General features: G+C 45.2%; 1 protein-coding gene and 1 long non-coding RNA gene across 3 annotated transcripts in view; one reads left to right on the forward strand and one right to left on the reverse strand.

Annotated features, from left to right (window-relative positions):
* LOC129703236 (uncharacterized) overlaps window positions 1-23,222 on the reverse strand; it is a 41,587-nt gene extending 18,365 nt beyond the window's left edge. Inside the window, exons 1-2 of the long non-coding RNA XR_008724527.1 lie at window positions 23,092-23,222; window positions 14,182-14,258 (exon numbers count right to left, since the gene is read on the reverse strand). This is a non-coding gene — a long non-coding RNA (uncharacterized LOC129703236). The remainder of the gene's footprint in view (window positions 1-14,181; window positions 14,259-23,091) is intronic.
* LOC129703234 (mucin-like protein) overlaps window positions 1-24,226 on the forward strand; it is a 155,051-nt gene that overhangs the window by 122,744 nt on the left and 8,081 nt on the right. For both annotated transcript variants that reach the window (XM_055645528.1, XM_055645529.1), the window contains 2 exons: window positions 968-1,167; window positions 12,391-12,559. In XM_055645528.1, coding sequence (XP_055501503.1) covers window positions 968-1,167; window positions 12,391-12,559 — 369 coding nt within the window. The remainder of the gene's footprint in view (window positions 1-967; window positions 1,168-12,390; window positions 12,560-24,226) is intronic.

Consider the following 24,226-nt stretch of genomic DNA (forward strand, 5'->3'; position numbering starts at 1 on the left):
CACTATTTGGTAAGTTTCAATGAGGTCCGCCCTCATCCTTCTAAACTTCAGCGAGTACAGGCCCAGTAGGGTCAACGCTCATCATATGTTAACCCACTCATTCCTGGAGAAACACTTTATGTTCCTTTATAAATATCTCGAGCTTTATCTGAATAATCCTGGGAAGTTCCATGGCATTCCAATCAATCCTGGTCAAAAGCTGATATCATCCTCTAAGCCCTGCATTCCCTCTCTCTCCATCTCTTTCCCACCCAAATCACACCAGGTTCAAGTTCTCAAATAGCAAACAGCTAACAATGGCTTGTTTCCTTTATCATCGTTACTTTTTTGCATACCTTTCATTCATTTGTTCTATATCTCTCTACATCACTGTCTGCATTTCTTGTTTCCCTTTCCCATGACTAGTCTGAAGAAGAGTCTCAACCCAAAACAGAACCCATTCCTTCTCTTCAGTGATATGCCTGGCCTGCTGAGTTGCTCCAGCTTTTTGTGTCTATCATGCTTTTGAGACTCCTTTTGCCCAGGGAATTGGATAATAATCAATAATAATAATGTGTCATGTCTGCTTTAAATGAACCAGTTATTCCCACAACAAGTTGAACGGCAGTCTGAAAACTTAAGATCCATACGAGAACTTTTAGAAATGCTTTCAAGTTACTCAAGTTTGAGTGTTTTATTTTTGAAACAGTTCATTCATATAGGCATTGTCATTTTAATCTGAACATAGTCATAGAGTGATACGGTGTGGAAGCAGGCCCTTCAGCCCAACTTGCACTCGTCAGCCAACATGTCCCAGCTATACTAGTCCCACCAGCCTGTGTTTGGCCCATATACCTCCAAACCTGTCCTATCCCTGTAAGACATTCAGATTTTTAGTTTTTTATTGTTCTGTTGATAAGTAAATACAAGTTATCAATTCATATAATAAATATGATGACTAATCTATGCATCTGCCATCCACAAACAGGATACGGGACGGAAATCTGGTTACTTCTACAGAGCTTCTATTTGAATACAATGCAATGCTGACTGTAATTAGTTTCCTAAATAATGATTTACATCCTGCAATTCTGAATGCTTTCAACACTGCCACACGTGCCCAGCGTGCCGTGATACCTGTTGACATTGGAACTTTGAATAGCGCTGATATTCAAGATATAACTAAATGTAAGTAAAAGATTTCAACGTTTATAGAGTGATATGCTACTACGGTGGCACAGTGATATAATAATCTGGGGAGCAGAGTTTAAATCTCGCCACATCAGAGGTGAAACTTAAATCTGGGAAAAGAACAATCAGTCTTGGTAATGATGAACACTGAACCCCCCCCAAGTAGAGATAGATGTTAACACTAGAAAGCAACGTTTTATGATAAAAGAGGAAAAATCTAAGGGAAATGTGTGGGGCAGTTTTTTTTACAGAGGGTGATGAGTGCCTGGAACGTGTGGCCTGGGATGGTGGTAGAGGAAGATACGATTATGGCATTTAAGATGTTTTTAGATAGGCACATGGATATGGAATTAACAGAGGAAAAGAGATCATGTGCAGGCAGATGAGATTAGTTGAACTTGGCATTGTTCACTACGGACATTATGGGTCAAAGGGTCTGTCCCTGTGCTGTACATTTCTATGTATTTCTACGATCAATCTCAACTTCCTCACTGCAGCTTGATTAATTTTACGTGATATCAAGGAATAGTTCTGAGTACTGAAAGCAAGAAAAGCATTGGGAGTAGATAGCATCCCCGTTTTGTACTGAAGGCCATAACTAGCTGGGCCTCTACGTAAGGTGATTAATACAATCACAACACTGGCACCAACTCAATAGTGTAGAAATTGCCCAGGTAGATCTGATTCACAAAATTCAGGACAAATTCAGTTTGGTAAATAATTGTCCAGTCAAGGAGATCAAAGGTGTCATCAACAACACGGTCAAGCAGCCATTTGTGCAGTTTGGATTTTGTCAGGACTAGCTGCCTGCAAATCTCACCACAACCTTGGTTCAAACATTGACAAAAGAGCTTAAATCCAGATTGCCCTGTATTATTAAGGCAACTGACAGCACAGGTAAAATATTAACGTGATTGCAGTCATAACTGAGCAAAATCAAATTTATTTGTCACATGCAACTGAAGGTGCAGTGAAATGAATTTGCCAGCAGCGATACACTTCAAAAAGATCACCCAATACACTATAGAATTTAACACAAACATCCACCACAGCATTCTTCACTGTGGTGGAAGGCAAAAAAAGTTCAGTCTGTCCTCCTTTGTTCATCCGTGGTCAGGACCATGAACCCTCTGTAGTCGCCACTACAGACAGCTCGATGTACAGGCCCTCTTGTCGGGATGATCTAAACTCTGATTTGGAATGGTTTAACACACACCGTGGCTTGGAGCACCTGAATCGGCACTTTCCTACTGGAGACCCCAGCTTCAGGATGTTATAGCCCACAGGCCGGTGGTCGGAGCTCTTCACCGGCGATACCCAGCAAGGGGACTGCGGATGGCAAGTCCACGCCACGCCTGCGGCTAGAAGCTCCGCAGACCACATCCCCATGATGCCAAAGTCACCAGGCCAGCGATCGGAGCACTCCTTTTTGGTGAACCCCGGCAAGGGTTCACCCGCTCCGCGATGGAAAAGTCCATGCTGCGCCGGCTGCTGCAGCTCTGGGCCTGACTCTGGGAAAGGCCGCTCCAATCCAAGCTGTTAGGCCACAAGAGGGGAGACAGAGAAGCAACATGAAAAAAGTCGCCTCTCCGTCAAGGGTGACTGAAGAATGGTTTCCCCCTTTCTCCCCCACACAAGACACACTGAGAACCACCCAAAACAAACACTAAGACAAACTGAAAAAAAAATCGAAATAACGAACTCGCTGCTGGCAAGGCAGCCGACCTACAGTGCCCCCAACTGAGTTCTGATGTAACGAATTATGATTGTGAAAGAACAATCACATCAGCACTAGGTTATCATTGCTCAGGAAGAACTCAGGGTAATTTCCTATCTGGGACCATTTTCACAAAATTGCCAGGTAAAGGCCTTTAATAATAAGATTAAACAAGAACTTACCAGTTTGAAGTTTGATCGTTATTTTATGAGGAGTAACGTTGAGGGATTACGTGAAGAAGAAGCCCGCCAGGACGGATGCATGTCATCCTTCAAAGCAGCGGTGTGAAATCACAGATAACTGTAATGACTAAACATAGTAAGATTGGAGAAGAGATACCAGTTGAGTATATGATCAAGGGTGGGAGCGGAGGGCACGTAATCCATCAACGTTACTCCTCATAAAATAACAGTCAAACTACAAACTGGTAAGTTCTCGTTTAATCTTACTATTTTACTTCGGAGTCACGTGAGTGACAACGTGATGATTTTAAAGCTCTGTGATTTCATGCCGTGGAAACGAGTCCATGCATCACATCTGCCTTGATGACTGTAGGCGGAATTGTGTCAACATACTTTAGACATGAATCCGACATTGAAATCCATGAATTGATTAACACAAATTATAGCCCCTATTTATGAGGTAATTAAATTACAGAACTTAAATTGTTTCTGCAAATGTTCCAGGTTTAATGACTGGTTTATGATAAAATAGTTGGAGTGTTTTTCCCCTGACCATCCTACTGCCTTGAGGATTTGGTCCATTGGTACATCCAACTGCATTGCTGCCAATGTAGCTGCAGCCCTGGTGGAATGAGATTTAAAATATTAGTATCCACCCCAGCCTGTGTTAGAACCTGTTTCAGCCATCTTGAGATGGTCTGGACCGACATTTTCTGTGTGGTTGCTTATAGCTGACTAAAAGTGCCTTCTCATTGCCTCTGATGATTTTTGTTTTCTCCATATATAACGACAAATGTTTTGCTATACAATGACGATCACCTGTTAGGTAAGACCTAAATTTGATATTGAGGCCCGCTGATCCCTGTCTGTTCTGTTTCACTAATTCATAAATATGAAACGTAATGTTTTCAGATGAAGAAGTCATGTTGTCCAGTATTAATTTATGTAATGACTGTACCCTTTGTGCCGTGACCAATGCCATAAGCATGACTCTTTTTAATGTCAGTCTATGTAGGGACAGAGCTGTTGCTGGAGACCAATTCCTGAGCATCTTCAGGACAATACTCACATCCCATATTTCGGGGTACCTGGTTCTTGGGGGATTGGTATTAAAATTCCCCTCATAAGTTTTGTTACCAGTGGGTGAGCTCCAACAGAGTGACGCTCTGGTCCTTGTCATAGATAAGCCAATAAGGCACATCTGGCACAGTTGATGGCACTATAACTGAGGCCCTCATCATAATGGAGGCCTGCCAGGTATTCCAGAACACACGGGATGTTCATATCTTTGTAGGTGATGCTGTTTTTTTTACAATACATCTCCCATTTCCTGATATTGACCAGATACTGTTTTTTGGTGGACTGTCTTTGGGCCGCCGAAATCATATTCATTGTTCGGTCTGTCAGTCCCAGCTGTAGTAGAGGTATTTTTAAAACTCTACAAATTAATAAATTCAAATAGTTATGACATAGGTGGCTATCCACGTTACGGGATTAACCAACAAGTCTGGTCTATTCGGGATGGTGATACATGGTTCTAATACCATGTTCATTATCACTGGGAACCATGGTTGAGTAGGCCAATCGGGTACTACCAAAATACCAGACGCAGAGACCTGCTGTATTTTCCTTAATACTCGACTGATGAGGCAGAAAAGGAGGGAATGCATAAATAAACAATCCCCCCCCACCACCATGCAGCGAAAATGCATCTGTTGCCACTGCCCCAGGGTCTGGTTCCCATGAAACATAATTTGATACTGGTGATTAAGCCTGGATGCAAAATAGATCGATATCTGGTGTTTCATATCGTGCTATAATATCAGCAAATACTTTTTATTCAACATCCATTCAGTGTTTTCATTAAATTTGCGTGACCTGGTGTCTGCCACTAAATTTAGTTTACCTGGTAGGTACGTAGCTGATATCCAAATATCTCTCCACTGTCAATATACACCACTGCCAAATTGTTTTAGCCAGATTGTCACATGATGTCGATTTGTTTCCACCCATGTGGTTGATATATGCTACCACGGTGGTATTGTCAATCTGTAGTCTAACATGCTGGTGATATGACCCAGTACAATATAACTTTAGGCCATAGAATGCACCCAACATTTCCAGGTAGTTTATGCCCAGTGTTAGTAATAATGATGCCTCCTGAGCAGTCCATCTACCTCCACAGCTGGAGATGGGATTGGTGGCACCCCAACCAAGTGCACTGGCATCAGTTTGTAGCACCATAGAAGGCTTGCTGATAATGATTGAATTGAAACAAAGCCAAATGTTATCTGTCCACCATTTTAGTTCCATTATAGCTTGATTGGTAGCTTCATTGGTCTGTCAAAATGACCAGCATTGATTTTGAGTGCTTGTATTTTTGCTCTCTGTAAATTTTGGTAATGTAAAGGTCCAAACTGTATGGCTGGAAAAGCAGCCATCATTTTGCCAATTACTTTGCTACCAATCTGATGGATGGTTACTGATATCAATGAGGTTATTGCAAGCCTCTGTTAAGTCTATAGCCTTTCCCTTTGGCAGTCACCGACATGTGAATTGAGTCAATGGTGAACCCCAAATAGTCCATATTAGTGGAAAGCGTTAATTTAGATTTAACTGGATGGATAATAAAACCCCAGTTTTTCAAATAACTGTTTTGTGGCTGTTACAGTTAGTTTGGCCAATTCCAAAGTTTTGCCCACAATAAGTATGTCATCTAGATATGCCATGACCATGTGTTTTCGTTTCCGTAGAAACGCTAGGGCTGGTTTCTAAATTGTAGTGAACAGCCTGGGGCTGATGTTAACCCATTTGGCAGCGCTCTGTATTGCCATGCTGTTCCATCCAGTTGAATTTTAAGTAACATCTGTGGTCACCTCGTATAGGCACTGAATAGTAAGCATTTTTTTTAAACGATGCTAGCCATGAAGTAACCTTTGGAAATCAATAGTTTAGCAGTAACAAAGGTTTTCATTTTTAAATGAATATATTGTACAAATGTATTCAATTTGGTCAGATCTATGATGATGCGACAACCATCATCTTTTTTGATTTTTGGTAAAGGTATTGGACACGAATTCTAGCGGTTCGTGTTGGGATTTTCCAATTACCCCTTTTGCGTAACGCCGCTCCAGTTCAGCCTGCGCTTCTGATTTCTCTTTACCGGAAAGTACGAACATTCGGTTCGGTATACGTTCTATTGTATATCCCTGGATACTGCTTAAATATAAGTATCGGTAGTTAACATATTCCATGTATCCAGAAAAGGAGAGTAATCTCCCCTGACCTCCATGCTCCCTGCAATTTGTAGGGAACCAGACCCACCTACCTCCATAGTTACCAGTGGCAGGTTTACTTCTTTTTGTGAATCCTTCGTTGATGTTGAGGCGTCGGTGTCTGCGTTTGTGGTTTGGTTTGTGTTGGAGGTTTGCGTATCTTCCAAGAAGGCCGGCCTGGGCCATGGCCTAAAAGACTCATGTTAGGTGTACCGGTCCTTCAAGCTTTCACCAGTCGGTCTTGTTCTACTGGTGGGTGCGTAAGGGTGCTGTCTACGGCCGAGTGTTGCAAAGCAGTGCCAGTGCATCCTGTTGGTCCTGCGATATGTCCTTCTCATCCACTGTGCAGGTGAAAGCTGTTATCCCCGTTGTTTAGGAGTTTCCATATACAATTATTTTCTACAGAAAACATTCCAGGATATACAGTTACCCACTGTCTGGTGTCCTCCAGGTTTTGGCCAGTCTGGTCTGGCTGTATGAAGTTGGACACCTTGTACAATAGATTTTCATGTTCCTGCATCCCCTGCACACTTGATTTCTGTTCTGCAAACCCCTCTTCCAGATCAGCCCAGAACTGACCCGCAGTGCTCCCCTCTGATGAGGGAGAAGCACTGTGCAGCCCTAGAAGAGGTGCTGCTGTGGGTTTTACATAGAGCCCACAGTGACTCAACTCCATCTCCCGGAGTCTGTCACGTTGGAGCAAATGCTCCACACACCGCTCCATCCGGCTCCAGCGCTCACAGTCGCTGGCCGCCCGCGGCTGCTCAAAGTCGGACTCCTCTGAGTCCACGACTTTCTTGGTTCTGTGTCTTGCCTTCCTGCCCAGCCGCGGAGTGGATCTGGCCGGTGCGGAGGCGACATCGGGCACAGCCGATCCCATTATAGGTGATTCAAGTGCTGCTAGCCGCTGTTAGCCTCCCAGCTTTGTCGCAGCCCGTTGGTTTCTGCACCTGTAATCAGCATGGGAAAACACAAAAGCAGCTCTTACCTGCAGGTCCTGTTTAAATTGTGTTACGGGGAAACGTCGTTCCACCCCGCCTCCTGCCGTTTTCGACTTGTCAAAAGTCGACGGCCCCATCTGAATAGTCTCCCGCCCGGCCGTGGTGTTCTGGCTGGCGCGGGACCAAAAGTCGGCACAGCTGATCCCTTACGGGGCTTGTGCCTTCAGCTGCTGCTGGCCCTCACAACTTTGCGGTCCTCCCCAGCCAGCTTTACTCGCAGCAATTGTGGATACCATTTTGTCCAGCTTCCCCCCCTGTGTAAAAACCAGCGCGGGAAAAAAATTACCGCGGAGTAAATCACTTACCTGCAGGTCGCGGTTTCAAACTTACCGCTGCGGGGGAACGCTCCACCCCGCCTGTCGTTTCGCAAGCATGAAAGCGGTATGACACGCATGCGTCCTGCCGGGCTTATTCTTCACGTAGTCACTCACGTGACTCCGAAGTAAAATAAAGTGTTTACTTGAATAATTAGGTTCCCTTATCAAGTAACCTATCATAAACAACCTGGGGGGTTCCTACTAACCAGACATGAAAATGGAGCAGCCACATCAATGCCATCATAGAATGGTTATTCTTTAGTGAGTGACTCACTATTGATTGCCCAAGGATGTTCGACCATTCACAAGATAAAAGTCAGGAATATAATGGGATTCTCAACAAAGGTCTAGATGAATGCAGCTCCAAGAATTCTCAACAAGCATCTGAGAGGAAACAGCCCCTTTGATGGGTACCCCTTCCCCCGTTCATTTTGACACATAGTGTGCCATCTACAAAATATACTGCAGTTACTCTGGGGCAATTGTGACAGCACTTAACAAAAATGTGACCTCCTACTACATTAAAGGAAAATAGGGAACAGGTACATGGGAATACCATCTCAGGATTTCCCTGCAAGTGTCATAATATCGTGCTTTGGAAATATGTAATTGGTTCATCATCATCTTGGAACTGCTGACCCAATACTTTAAACCGGAGATGGACACAAAATGCTGGAAGGACAGGCAGCATCTCTGGAGAGAAGGAATAAGTGATGTTTTGGGTCGAGAACCTTCTTCAGACTGCTTTCAGACTGCAGTCTGAAGAAGGGCCTCGAACCTGAGACGTCACCCATTCCTTCTCTCCAGAGATGCTGCCGAGTTACTCCAGCATTTTGTGTCTAACTTGGGCATTGATAGTACTTTCACTAGATATTCTACAGAGGTTCAAGCAGGTATCTCACCACTACCTTCTTAAGCAAGGGTAGGGATGGGGAATTTATGTCAGGCAAACATCAAATGGGTCATTGTCAAACAAAGAAAACAGTAATTACGTAATCTTGTAAAAATAAATTAAATTAGATTCAACTGGTTAGCATTGCTTTATACTTCAGCAAATGTGTGCATGGTTAGTTTTAAGTAAACAACCGACGTGCCAGAGAACAACTCAGAATAATAGTAGAGATTCTCAAGGTGACATTCTTAAACCCATTTCTCACGGGGCGACTTGACACAAGAGTTAACCAGAGTTGAACATCGTGGGAACCTCTTGCGATAACCGTACGGCTTTCGTGGACCACCGTGGCGCTAACGGCAGGTACTCGTGTAACTTGGTGACTCGGGAGAAAATTCAAACAAGCTTGAATTTCTCCAAGAGTGACTTGTACACTTGTGGTTGAACATTGCAACATTATATGCACGTAGTGGCCAATGCGATATCCGTGAGATATCCGTACTGACTCTTGCGTGTACCGTGGGAACTCCTGCGAACGGTGAACCCGGAAGCTGGACAGAGGGGACAGAAGGTGAGTAAAAATTGTCTTCTGTGGGATTAAATTTAAAAAATAAAGATTTGCATCCGCATATGGACATCAACTTATTCATGTGTTATGTTAATGAGATTCAAGAAAATAACTATAATCTTTAAAAGGGACTTTACTAAAAGGTCCCGCATTTTTATGGTCCGTGAGAAATGTTTCACATATACTTCTATGAGAGATACAGCTCAGAGTCCTCGCCGACCATCGATCGATGACTTTCAGAAGCAGGGTCCGGAATGCTACCAATCAATGTTCTCCAGAGACCCGTGTAAAGGAGTGAACTGCACATGCTGGTTTAAAACGAAGACAGACTCAAAAAGCTGGAGTAACTCAGCGAGTCAAGCAGCATCTCTGGAGAAAAATAGGTGATGTTTCGGGACGAGACACATCTTCAGACTCAATCCCGATTAGGATGTCTGAAGAAGGGTTCGGATTCGAATCGCCACCTATTCTTTTTCTCCAGAGATGCTGCCTGACATGCTGACTTACTCCAGCTTTTTATGGTTTTCTTCCCAGATCTGACTTACCTGCTGAGTTACACCAACATTTTGTGTCCTTTTGTGCGTATTAACCAGCATCTGCAGTTCCTTTAGACATTACCTAACTTCAGATTTTAGAGATATAGCGCGTAAACAGGCCCTTCGGCCCACCGGGTCCGCGCCGACCACCTATTCTTATACACTCCAGGGACAATTTTACAATGTTACTGAAGCCAATTAACTTACAAACCTGTAATCTCTGGAGTGTGAGAGGAAACCGGTGCACCCATGGTCAGGATCGAACCCCGGTCTCTGGGGCGGTAAGGCAGCAACTCTACCACTGTGCCACATGTAGTCAGATTAAATAAATTGCTGGTGTTGCTTCCAAAGACAGAGGCACTTATAATATTAGATTAGAATTGCATCTTTCTGCTAATAAAGTCAATTATTAGTCAATTAATAATATAATCAATTATTGTTGGTGACATTTCACCTACGAATGTCAGACTATTTTCGCAGAGGTAAGGGCCAATTAGGCATAGCAAAAGGTATGAACACTTTTAAACATTTTTGTCCGACTATTTTGTCAAATGCAAATACAGGGAGAATGATCAAAGTGCTCACATGGCTCACTCTGTTAGAAGCGTTCTGAGTTTAAATTTTCCGTGTATTCCTTCTTAAAGAATAAATTTTTGTGTGGCCAGTGGTGCGATTGAGAACAGCTGGGGAAGGGCGGAGGGGGCATCACAAATAACAGCGTTTCCCTGGCCATATTATGGCCCATTCCCCAACCGTTACATTTATCAAGCTCTGTCTAACTCCGCCTTCACACCATCCCCCTGTGACATGGGTTAGTCATCGCTGGGCGGGCTGTGGGCCGAATGGCCTGCCAACGGGAGTCAGAGACTTGACACTGAGATCCATTGTGCAGGAAAGAACTGCGGATGCTGGTTTTTACCGAAGATAGACGCAAACGCCACCTGTTCATTTTCTCCAGAGATGTTGCCTGACCCATTGAGTTACTCCAACATTTTGTGTCTGTGTTCACTATGAACATTGAATTGTTTAATTTTAGGTAACTTACACTCTCTCTCTCTCCCTCGCCCACCCCCCCCGCCCACCCCCTCCCCCCCCCCCCCCCCCCCCCACTTCTCCCCCATGCAGTAAGTGTCGGTTAACCAGTCCAAGGTTTGCAATGATGGTTCCCTCTTGGGATCACACTATCCCTAGCCAACAATTGGCCTATCAGGGAACCAAATATAGACATAAAGTGCTGGAGTGACTCAGTGGGTCAGGCAGCATCTCTGGAGGAAAGGGTTAGGCGACATTTCGGGTCGGGACCCCTCTTCAAAATACCCTGCTGAGGTCATCTGTTGTTGGCCCTGATTTGTCTCGGTCTTTTCTTGCTTCCAGTTCCCCCCTACAATCATCCCGAAGAAGGGTCCCGACCAAAAATGGAATCTATTCCTTTTCTCCAGAGATGCTGCTCGGCTCGCTGAGTTACTCCAGCATGTTGTGTCTAACTTCCTGATTCAGACAGTTTTTGATTATCAAGGATTCTGCGCTGACTCTTTACTCTGAAACACACGTTGGAAATTTAAACTTAGGCGCAACTAACATCCTCTTACTACCGTGGGAACTTGTTAACTCAGCGGGCAGGCAGCAGTTAATTGTTGCTGCCTTCAGTTTCCCAGGGGGTCGGGACGGGACTGGAGTTGGGAGGGAAAGGTGGGGGAGTCGAGGGAGAGGAGGGGGAGACAGATGGGGGTGTCTTCATTTACTGGTGGCGGGTGTCAGTCACTGAAACAAGCAGGTGAGATTTCACATCCACCTTGTATGTGCCTCTCTCTCTCTCCCTCCCTCCCTCTCACACAGGCTGAGAGACTCTGCCTCTGTGAGTGTACGTCTCTTTCTCCCCCTCTCCCACACACAGTAAGACCGAGGTACTGTGCTCAGACCATCTGTGTCTCCCACATACACAGTAAAACTGCTTTGTGTGTGTATATGCATCTCCCCTCATTTCTCTCTCTCCCCCCCACCTCTCTCTTTCTCCCCCTCCCCCACCTCTCTCTTTCTCCCCCTCCCCCACCTCTCTCTTTCTCCCGCCACACACAATAAGACCGATGTATTCTGCTTAGTCTCTCTTCGCTCCCACACACACAGATAGACCAAGGTCATGTGCGCTGTTTCTCTTCCGCCAGTCACCCCAAAGTACATCACACTGCCTCTGTGCCTCTCTCTCTGTCTCTCTCCCCCTCTCTCCTAAGTAATGTGGCATCTTCCTGCAGTAAAGTCACGGCATGTCTCCAAATGAGCCAATTCAACCAAGGGAGGATATTTATAGTGTGTGAAAAAAAAAGTGACATCATTTGTGCCACGTGATGATTTAATTACACTTGACAGTTACAATGTTCATTCAAGATTTAACGGGAAAGCTCGGGAGATGGACAAGTCACTCGCACAAATAACAGAAATGCCGAGTACCGTGGGAACTCTTTGTCTACCCCCCGTTATATCGTGTGATATCGTGCTAGACCACAACCACTTCACTCTGGTCACATCTTGCGTCAAGTCGCCCCGTGAGAAAGGCCTATTACAGATTTTCCTTTGATATTATCTGTATCAAATACCCAAACTTCCACAATTTCTTTTCAAAGCATTTATTATAAATGTTTCCCTTTCCGAAATATTATTGATAATGCATCCATTATTTCCCGATTCTGAATTGATACTCAGCCTTAAATTACTGAACATTTTCTTTTTTATTTCAGTATCGAAAGAACAGTTATTGGGTTACTTTAGCTGCAACGACTCTATATATGCTGGTTATGTGGTTGACTGGGATGAGCAACATGGAGTCGTTTGCCGTTCACCCTGTCACATGAATTACTGTATGAATCAAGCAAAGTGCCAGCATCCGCTGACTGGACCTTCGTGCAAGTATAAAGACATATTTTTTTTAATATTGAGTAGTTGTTTGAGAGGGCAAGGAAATAAATTTTAAGTGCATGCATTTTGTCGTGTTATAAGCTAATCTCATTAATAACTTGTACGTATCTTTTCAAAAGCTGTTCTCTATTGTATAATGAAAAAGATAATTGCATAATTAACCAAACCAAAAGGTTTCCAGAAATAATTCAAGTAACTGAACCAGGTGCTGCATTTCTCAATGTTATACCATACTAGACTAAGTAGGACCCGTTGGGCCCCATTCCCCCAAAGCAATAATTCACCACTCACCCATTCCCCCAACGCAACCCGTTTCTACCACCACCCATTCCCCCAACGTAACCTGTTTGCCCAACACAATATTTCACCACTCACCCATAGCCCACAACTGCGCAGGCACGGCTCATTTCTCCATATATCCCAACACGCCCTCTCCTGGTCTTCATCCTCCCTTTTCTCACCCATTTTATCCTCCCCTCACCCACTCCCTCCACCTCCCTCTCCTTTCCCCTACCCTCAGTCACTCCCTACCCCCAGTCGCTCCCCCCACCCGCCTTAACCACTCCCCCTTCCCTACCCCCCTGATCAATTGTGCCCTGTTCCCCAACACAATATTCCACCACCCACCTGTTCCCCCAACACAACCCATTCCCCCAACGCAATATTTCGCCACTCACCCACAGCCCCCAACTGCGCAGGCGCAGCTCATATATGCCCTCCCCCTCCTCTTCACCCTCCCTCTTCCCTCTTCTCTCCCCTCTCCTCCTCCCCTCCTCCACTCCCTCCTTCATCTCTCCCTCGCTTTCCTGTTCCCTACCCTCAGTCACTCCCTCCTTCACCTCTCCCCTATCGCACTCCCCCACTAAACACAATGTTTAAATAACATTTCTTGTCCACCCCTCCCCCACTCCCTCCCTCTCCTTGAAACAATGTAACAAATCTCTCATTGCACTGGGTGGAACACTGTTGATTGACAGCACATGTAAATGAGATCCCATAGTGATGTCATTGTCGGGTGGAGCAAGCTTATGTAAATGGTATCTCATTGTGACGTCATAGCTGCAAACTGCCAGTAACTGCCACAATGCAACATTTAAAATGTCAATAACTTGTAAAAATTGTAGAGCTTTCGTGTACTATTTAGGCATAGTTCAGATAACGAAAAGCTGCTGGCAAACAAACAAATACACTCACTCAAATACAAGATGAGAGTTTTAGTAATAAACTAGACCAAGTGGGACCGGTTGGGTCCCTGTCACATGGGTGGCCTGGTCCCCCAATGTAACCAGTTCCCCCAATGCAATATTCCCCCCAATGCAATATTCCATCCAATGCAATATTCCGCTATTAACCCATAGTCCCCACGGGAGGCCTGGTCCGCTAACGCAACCCGTTCCCGAAGGCAATATTTCACCACTCACCCGTTTCTACAACGCAACCCGTTCCCCCAACGCAATATTCCACCACTCACCCATAGCCCTCAACTGCACGGGGACTGCTCATTTCACCTGATTTACCCTCCCTCATTTTTAAACTAAATAAAATGCAATTGCACATTCTAGCTAGCAGAACTCAGTGTACTGTGACATTAAAAAAAATGCAATTGCACGTACCAGGGCTAACAGGACTCGGTGTACTTGGATAGCAACAACGTTGCGAACAGGGCTAAAATCCCATTGTGACATCATAGCTGTAAGCACAGGGAAGAATTTTTTCTCAACTTGGTGTTTTATAAATCTAAAAATGTTAATGACATATGAAATACAACATCAATCTGAACAAAACTTCACACAAACCACCACAGGACAATAGTGAGTAAGGTGCTTCAAAATGTTAGTGCTATCATGTACCATTTTTGTGTAGTTCCTGGATCACATGGCGATAGACAGAGAGACAGATAGAAACTAACAATATGAGAGTTTTACTAATATAGTAATTTAGTAATATAGATCAACTGGGACCCATTGGGCCCCTATCACACAGGCGGCCTGGTCCCCCAACATATCCCATTCCCCCAATGCAATATTCAACTACTCAACCATAGAACCAATGGGAGGCCTGGACCCCCAACGCAACCGGTTCCCCAAGGCAATATTCCACCACTCACCTGTTTCCCCAACCCAACCCATTCCCCCAGCACAAAATTCGACCACACACCCATAGCACCAAACTGCACAGTGGCTGCCCATTTCTCCTTATTTACCATTCGTCATTATAAACTTTTTTTAAAAATCAGTGTACTGTGACTTTAAATGCATTTGCACCTGCTAGAGTTAGCAGCACTGTGTGTACTTGGATAGCAACAATGTTGCGAACAGGGCTACAATCCCAATGACATTGTGATGTCATAGCTGTGAGCACAGGGAAGGCATTTTTCTCAAATTGGGATTTTGTGAATCTAAACTGTCAATAACTTGTGAAATATAATATCAATATGAACAAAACATGACAAACCAACCACATGACAATTTTGAGTCAGGTGGTGCAAACATTTTAGCGCTACCGTGTACCATTTTGGCGTAGGTCGAAGGTCACATAAGTATAGATATAGATAGATTGAAACAAGACGGGACTTTTAGTAATATACTAGACCTGGTACATGGATAGGAATGTTTAGAGGAATACTAAACTAAGTGTCACACGGGAGGCCTGGCCCCCCAATGCAACCCGTTCCCAATGCAATATCGCACCACAAACCCATAGCCCCATGGGAGGCATGGTCCCCCAACTGAAGCCATTCATGAAGGTAAGATTCCAGCACTCCCCTGCCTCCCTCAGCAGTGGGTTTTAAATGAAATCCAATTGCACCCTACCTGCCTGCTGCAGCAGTTCCAATTGCAATACCAATTGGCACTCCTCCTCCTGTTGAATTCCCCCTCCCCCTCCTCTTGAATGACTAAGATCAAAGTGTTCCTGTCTTGCAACTTTGTTTCGAAGTGTGTTGCTGTCAGGGATGATTTTAACAGTAAATTTCTTGTGAAATTTGGCAGTTTAAAAGCTTTAATCACAAATAACTTCTGAAATATAGGATCCAATCTTAAGTGAACCTGATCACTGCCTGAAGAGGGAAAATGCAAGTCAAATGTGTGTGCTACTGCGTAGTGTTTTGGCGAAAATACAAAAACACACATATACACATGTACACGATGAGAGTTTTAAAGTTATATAAACTCAACCAAGACCAACACACCTGTTCTCTACCCATAGCCCCCATGGGAGGTGTGGTCCTCCAACTCAAGCTGTTTCCAAATGTAATATTCCAGCACTCCACGCTTCCCTCAGCAGTAAGCTTTAAAAAAATTCCAATTGCACTTCCCCTGCGTGTTGCAATAGCAATTCACCCTCCCCCTCCTGTGAGGTGAAAAGTTCAGAGTGTTCCAGTGTCGCAGCATTGTATCGAAGTGTGTTGGAAGCTGGCAGGAATGATTTTAGTGAAAAACGTGAATCTGAATATGTCTGCTTCCCCAACGGTTTCTCCCAATACAATATTCCACTACTCAGCCATTCCCCAATGCAACTTAACCCATTCCCGAATGAAATAATCCAGCACAACCCTGCCTCCCTCAGCAGTTCCAACTGCATACCAATTAGGCATTCCCCTCTTGTTCAAAATTCCCATTGAGTTGAAAGGTTCAGAGTGTTTATGTCTTGCAACTTTGTATCGAAGTGTGTCGGAAGCTTGGAGGAATGATTTTAACAGTGAAAATCGTGTAAAAGTTGCCATTTTTTAAACTTTAATCATGAATAACGTGAAATATAGGATGAAATCTTCAGTGAAGCTGATCACTGCTAGCCGAGCCATTGTAACATCATCAGTTGAAGCTGGTCATTTTAAATTCAAAGTATTACTGATTTTTTACAGAGAGAGAGGGGGAGAGGGAGAGGGGGAGGAGAGGGGGGGGAGGGGGAGAGAGGGGAGGGGGAGGGGGTGGAGGCGGGGAGGGAGGGGGGGGTGGGAGGGAGGGAGAGAGGGAGAGAGGGAGAGGGAGGAGAGAGAGAGAGAGAGAGAGAGAGAGAGAGAGAGAGAGAGAGACTTGACTACTGGTGCTGTCTGTATGGAGTTTGTACGTTCTCCCCATGACCGCTTGAGTTTTCTCCAAGATCTTCGGTTTCCTGTTTCCACGCTGTATCTCTAAAATTAAAACCAGTGACTAGTGGTGTGCCTCAGAGATGAGTGCTAGGCCCATTGATGTTTGGGGTTTATATTAATGATTTGGATGAGAATGTACAAAGCATTATTAGTAAGTTTGCATATGATACAAGAATACTAGAGCTATGACACTAAAATACTATAGCTATGACACCTGGCTTTTGACCCCTGTTCCCCCATCACCAGTACCATCCTATTGAAATTTGGTCCAGCCCCTGAGGTATTGCATTGATATTTCTTTAAATTATGAATGACAACTCAAATGCGGCTTATTTCCCGCACTGTTGGAATAACTAAGTCTAGAAATCTTGCTCATCCTCAGCCTCCCTAACCGCAATTTTCTGCAACTACTACCTTGTTAGGGTCATGAAGAATTTTCAGGCATATTATTTCCTGACTGCCACTTATCTGTGCATGTTCAACAAATCACACATGTGAGAACTGTAATTGAATTCATTGTGTGAAGGTGATGATGATGATAAGCTTTTAAGGTGATATCTCAAGGTTTACATAGACTTTGTCAAGGCATTTGTCAAGCTACCACATGGCAGACTGGTCTCAAAGGCTAGTTTACATGGGATGCAGGCTATGCTTTCTAATTTGATACAAAATTGGCTTGCAGATAGGGTAGTGATTCGGCATGTTTTTCAGACTGGACACTTGTAACAAGTTGTGTGCGACATGGATTGGTGCTAGATCCATTCTGTTTGATATTTCTATTAACAATTTGGATGTTTCTTTATGTTGCATGGTTAATATGTTTGCAGATCACACTAGAATTGGTGGTATGGTCGAGTGTAAAGGAGGTTTCCCAAGATAAACTGGGCCAATAGTCTGAAGATAATCCAATTGTTTTAATTGAAAATTTAAAGAGATTTTAAGAAATACACTAGGGAAAGAGAGTAACTGGGAAGAAAATAGAGCCCCTCAGAAATCAAAGTGGTCATTTATGTGGAAAGCTGCAGGAGATGGGCAAGGTCCTCAATGATCCTTCTTTTACTGTGGAGAAAAACATTACAGCTAAGGAACCTCAGACAGTTAGGATAGACACAAAATGCTGGAGCAACTCAGCGGGACAGGCAGCATCTTTGGAGAGAAGGAATGGGTGACATTTCAGGTCAACTCTGCTTCAGTGCCGAAATGTCACCCATTCCTTCTCTCCAGAGATGCTGCCTGTCCCGTTGAGTTACTCCAGCTTTTTGTGTCTATCTGCAGTTCCTTACTACACATTGAGACAGTTAATGCAGTTGTTTTGAGGATATTAAAGATGGCCTAGAGCATTTGAAGGTCAATAAATCTCCTGGGCCTGATTAGATATCCGGGAAACATAGAAACATAAAAACATAGGAAATAGGTGCAGGAGTAGGCCATTCGGCCCTTCGAGCCTGCACCGCCATTCAATATGATCATGGCTGATCATCCAACTCAGTATCCTGTACCTGCCCTCTCCATATCCCCTGATCCCGTTAGCCACAAGGGCCACATCTAACTCCTTCTTAAATATAGCCAATGAACTGGCCTCAACTACCTTCTGTGGCAGACAGTTCCAGAGATTCACCACTCTCTGTGTGAAAAATGTTTTTCTCATCTCGGTCCTACAGGATTTCCCCTTTATCCTTAAACTGTGACCCCTTGCCCTGGACTTCCCCAACATCGGGAACAATCTTCCTGCATCTAGCCTGTCAAACCCCTTAAGAATTTTTAAAGTTTCTATAAGATCCCCCCTCAATCTTCTAAATTTCAGCGAGTACAAGCCGAGTCTATCCAGTCTTTCTTCATATGAAAGTCCTGACATCCCAGGAATCAGTCTGGTGAACCTTCTATGTACTCCCTCTATGGCAAGAATGTCTTTCCTCAGATTTGGAGACCAAGGCTGTACACAATACTCCAAGACCCTCCAAGTACAACTAGAGTAGAACCTCCCTGCTCCTGTATTCAAACCCTTTTGCTATGAATGTTAATGATTTGGATGAGCATACCATTCGCTCTCTTCACTGCCTGCTGCACCTGCATGCCTACTTTCAATGACTGGTGTACCATGACAACCAGGTCTCATTGCATCTCCCCTTTTCCTAATCGGCCTCCATTTAGATAATAGTTTACTTTCCTGTTTTTGCCACCAAAGTGGGTAACCTCACATTTATCCACATTATACGGCATCTGCCATGCATTTGCCCACTCACCCAGCCTATCCCAGTCACCTTGCAGCTTCCTAGCATCCTCCTCACAGCTAACACTGCCCCCCAGCTTCGTGTCATCTGCAAATTTGGAGATGTTGCATTCAATTCCCTCGTCCAAATCATTAATTTATATTGTAAATAACCAGGGTCCGAGCACTGAGCCTTGCGGTACTCCACTAGTCACTGCCTGCCATTCTGAAAAGGACCCGTTTACTCCAACTCTTTGCTTCCTGTTTGCCAGCCAGTTCTCTATCCACATCAATACTGAACCCCCAATACCATGCGCTTTAAGTTTGTATGCTAATCTCTTATGTGGGACCTTTTCGAAAGCCTTCTGAAAGTCCAGATATAACACATCCACTGGTTCTCCCTTATCCACTCTACTAGTCACATCCTCGAAAAATTCTATAAGATTCGCCAGACATGATTTACCTTTTGTAAATCCATGCTGACTTTGTCCAATGATTTCACCACTTTCCAAATGTGCTGCTATCCCATTTTTAATAACTGACTCAAGCAGTTTCCCCACTACCAAGGTTAGACTAACTGATCTGTAATTCCCCGTTTTCTCTCTCCCTCCCTTTTTAAAAATTAGGTTTACATTAGCTGTCATATCCTTGTTCCCCATGATCAATTCTCCTGTTTCTCACTGCAAGGGACCTACATTTGTTTTAACTAATCTCTTTCTCTTCACAAATCTATAAAAACTTTTGCAGTCACTTTTTATGTTCCCTGCCAGTTTTCTTTCATAATCTATTTTCCCTTTCTTAATTAAGCCCTTTGTCCTCCTGTGCTGGACTCTGAATTTCTCCCAGTCATCTGGTAGGTTGCTTTTTCTGGCTAATTTGTACGCTTCATCTTTTGTTTTGATACTATCCCTGATTTCCCTTGTTATCCACGGATGCACTAACTTCCCTGATTTATTATTTTGCCAAACTGGGATAAACAATTGTTGTAGTTCATCCATGCAGTCTTTAAATGCCTTCCATTGCATATCCACGGTCAACCCTTTAAGAATCAATTGCCAGTCAATCTTGGCCAATTCACATCTCATACCCTCAAAGTCACCTTTCTTTAAGTTCAGAGCCCTTGTTTCTGAATTAACAATGTCACTCTCCATCAAGAACTCAATGAAGAACTCATGAAGAACTCAGCCATATTATGGTCACTCTTGCCCAAGGGGCCACGCACAACAAAACTGCTAACTAACTCTTCTTCATTACTCAATACCCAGTCTGGAATAGCCTGCTCTCTCGTTGGTTCCTCTACAAAAGAAATCCTAGTTGAGATATATGAATCATCATTTGACATGGGTGAGGTAATGGATGACTGGAGGTGGCTAATGCTGTCCCTCTATTTAAAAAGGATTGTAAGTAAAAGCCTGTAAATGATGGACCAGTGAGCCTCATATCGGTGGTAGACAGTTGACTGGAGAGAATTGTGAAGCTTAAGATATATATACAGTTAGATGGACAGGGGCCGATTAAGGATGCTTTTGATGTGGGAGATCACATTTTATGATATTGATTAACTTTTTTGAAGAAGTAACCAAAAAGGCAGACAAGTCAAGGCCGTAGATATTGTCTACATGGATTTAACAAGCCTTTGATAAGGTTCCGCATGGTTGGTTTGGCAAGAGATTGCACGGCATTCATGAAGAGCTAGCTACCCGAACATAGAATTGTTTTCAAGCAAGGAACCAGAGGGTGGAGGTGGAAGGTTGTGGTTTATACTGGAAACCTGTAACTAATGGTGTGCCTCAAAGATTAGTGCTGGGCCCATTGATGTTTGTGGTTTATATTAATGATTTGGGTGTGACTCTAAAAAGCATTATTAGTAAGTTTGCATATGACACTAAAATACTGTAGATGATATCGTAGACAGTGTAGATGGTTATCAAAATTTACAGCAGGATCTTGATCAGCTGTGGAATATGGTTGATGTGGCAAATTAAGTTTAATGCAGATACGTGCATGGTGTTGTATTTTGGGAAGTCAAACCAGGCCAGGATCTTCAGTGAATACGAAGGGCCCTGGGGAGTGTAATAGAGCAGAGGAATGTACAACAGGTAGATAGTTCTTTGAAAGTGGCATCACAGGTTGATAGGATAGTAAAGAAGGATGTTGATCTATGACCTTCACAGCATCATATCTATCTATCTATCTATCTATCTATCTATCTATCTATCTATCTATCTATCTATCAAAACTCTGTGTGTGTGTGTTTATTTGTGGGTGTCAGATTTGGCCTTTGATTCCTTAGTCCGCCAAAACCACACCGAAAAACTCAATAGATTTTTTCCATTTCGCTAGCGAATTCGCTTTTACATTCACTCATCCACTCTTCATTAAATGTTGTCGTTTTTATCTACACATCTATATATCTATAAAACTCTGGGGCTATCCGTCCGGCTGCCGTCCGGTTCCCTTTCTGCCTTTTGATTCGTGCCCGATACTCGCAGATGTCCAATCGGAATGGCCGGTGCTCGCAGATGTCCAATCGGAATGGATCCATTTGCATGTATGGCTGCCGGCTGCATTTCTTCCTTTGATTCATTGCCACGCGCAATCCAGACGCTAAATCTCCGAGATCTTTTCCATTTCGGTAGAGATTTCGCTTTTCTTTCTAAGTATCCGCTCCTCATTACATTTCGTCGTGTTGAAGTACACGTTTTTAATCAAATCCTTCTCCCCCCCTCCCCACCCCCAAGTATTTCAAAAGTAAACTGGCTTCTCCATTTACATGTCAGCTTCCAACACACTTCAAAACAAAGTTGCAAGACAGGAACACTCTAAACTTTTCACTGCTGCAGCAGGCAGGGCAGGTGCCATTGGAAACTGAACTTTTCACTGCTGCAGCAGGCAGGGAAGGTGCCATTGGATTTTTTTTTTAATCCACTGCTGAGGGAGGCAGGGCAGTGCTGGAATCTTACTTTTGAGAACGGCTTCAGTTCCATTGGAGGAGACGGGTGCATGGTGGAATATTAGGTTGGGGGATCACACCATTGGGGGAGCAGACCCAACGGGTCTGCACTTGGTCTAGTATTTAATAAAATCCTCCCCCCCCCAAAATTCTTTTCAAAATGTAAAAAAAAACAAACAGCTCTCACCCATAGCGTGTTGGTCAACGTTCCATCGTGTGATGTCACAATGCCCAATGCTCACAGATGTCCAATCGGAATGGATTCATTTACAAATGCCTTTGCTCCAGCCCCAGCCCTCCCCCGACAGCCTGTGATCGAAGCGCGAGATCACGAAAGAGGATTGGGGGTGATAGGGAATGGAGAATAGATGGACTGCCCTTACCCCTCCCCCTCCCACTCTCCCCCTCCCCACACTTCCCCCCCCTCTCTCCCCCCCACCCCTCTTCCCCTCCCTCCACACTCTCTTCCCTCTCCCTTCCCAACCCCATCTCCCTTCCGCCTACCCCTTCTCCCCCTTCCTCTCATCCCTTCTCTCCACCTCTGCCCCACCCCTCTCACATCCCCGCCACTTGTCTCCACCCCCTACCCCTCTCTCTCCCCGCTTCCCCCCTCCCCCTCCCCCTCCCTCTCTCTCTCTATGCCCCCCTTCCCCCCTCTCCTCTCCCTCCCCAATCTCTCCCCTTTCCTCCCCTTCTCCCTACTCTTCCCACCCTCCCCTCTCCCCACCCCCGTCTCGCCTTCCATCCCTCTCCACCCCTCCCCTCCCTCATCTCGCCTGTGTGTTTGGGGGGTGGTTAGTGTGTGTGTGATGCCGCAGGCCCCCTCCCCCCACGCCCCCGCAACCGCGCGTTGGGGAAACGGGTGATGTCCAATGTAATCCCTCACAGATGGCCAATTGCAATGGATCTCATTTTCATATGCCTTTGCTCCAGCCCCAGCCCCGCCACCTGCGTCAAAGTGCGTGATCACGTGATGAACATAACTGCCATTGAGACCAAAGATCCTATAGCAGAGGATCTTCGATTGAGACTCTCTCCACCCACAACCCGCCCCAAAACACAGGTTTTATAAATATCAAAGTATTAAAACTGTGTGGCCCAGCCGCCCGCCCCCCTGCATTAATGTTAAGTTAACTCGCACTCGCATTCTCTGAGTTCCCCCTCCTCCTACATCGCCCCTGTTAACTGCTCCTAACCTCACAGCTGGAAGCGATGGTAAACCATTAATTTTAAGCAGCCAAGCTACTGATGCATTTACACTGTATGCTCACCCGAGATCCGAACACGTCTGGGCATAGCGGCTGTTGTCAACTTCAAATGGCTGCTGTTCAGCTCTCCCGCGTGCGGCGCCTCTTGCAACGGCTGCGGGCGGCGCGAGGCGGAACTGATGGACTCCCCACACCCATTCCTCTCTCACCTCTCTCTCCACCCCCCCCCATCTTCCTCTCCTCACCCCTCTCTTCCCCTTCCTCCTCCCACACCCTCTCTCACCCCATCCTTCTCCCTCTCATTCCCCACACCTCTTCCCCATCCTCCACCCCATCCCCCACCCTCTCTCTCCCCCCACCTCCTTCCCTCTCTACCCCCACCCCAATCCCCCTACCCCTCTCTCCCGCTTCCAACAGTCCCCCTACCCCTCCCCCTCCTTCCCCAACCCTCTCCCTTCGCCAACCCTCTCCCTTCCCCAATCGTACACTCCCCCTCACTCTTCCCCCTCTCTCACCGCTACCCCTCTCCCCCCACTCTTCCCCCTCCCCCTCACTCCCCACTCTTCCCCTCTCCCTCCCCCTCACTCACCTCTCTCCCTCCCCCACCCCCCTCCCCCCCCTCCCTTCTCCCTACCCCTATCTCCCCTTCCTCTCATTCCCTCTCTCCACCTCTGTCCCGCCCCTCTAATGTCCCCTCCCCCCCCCCCCCTTTTCCTCCCCATCCCCCTCTATCTCCCCTTCCCCCTCTCATCTCCTTCCCCAATCTCTCCCCCTTTCCTCCTCCTCCTCTCCCCTCCCTACCCTCTCCCCCCACCCAGTCTCCCCCTCCCTCCCCCCGCCTGTGTGTTTGGGGGGGGTTCGTGTGAGTGTGACGCGCCCCCCCCCCCCCCCCCCCCCCCCGCAAACGCGCGTCGGGGAAACAACGGGTCTGCACTGTATGTGTGTGTGCATGTGATTTTGCATGTGAAACATATTTCTCAAAAACCAGATGCAAAAACGGAAGGGGTTTAACTTACAATTTGATAAATGCACTCCTCTCTAGATTTGGTTAATTATTTCCCCAGATTTTCAATAAAATTGTTCACAAAACATCAAAAAATGTTAAAAAATCAAACTGCTGCATGTCACAGGTCCAACTCACAAATGCCCAATCACAATGGATCTCATTTACATATATGACATCACAATGGGACAGGGA

Source organism: Leucoraja erinacea, chromosome 14 (genome assembly GCF_028641065.1).
Source record: "Leucoraja erinacea ecotype New England chromosome 14, Leri_hhj_1, whole genome shotgun sequence".
NCBI classification, from domain to species: Eukaryota; Metazoa; Chordata; class Chondrichthyes; order Rajiformes; family Rajidae; genus Leucoraja; species Leucoraja erinaceus.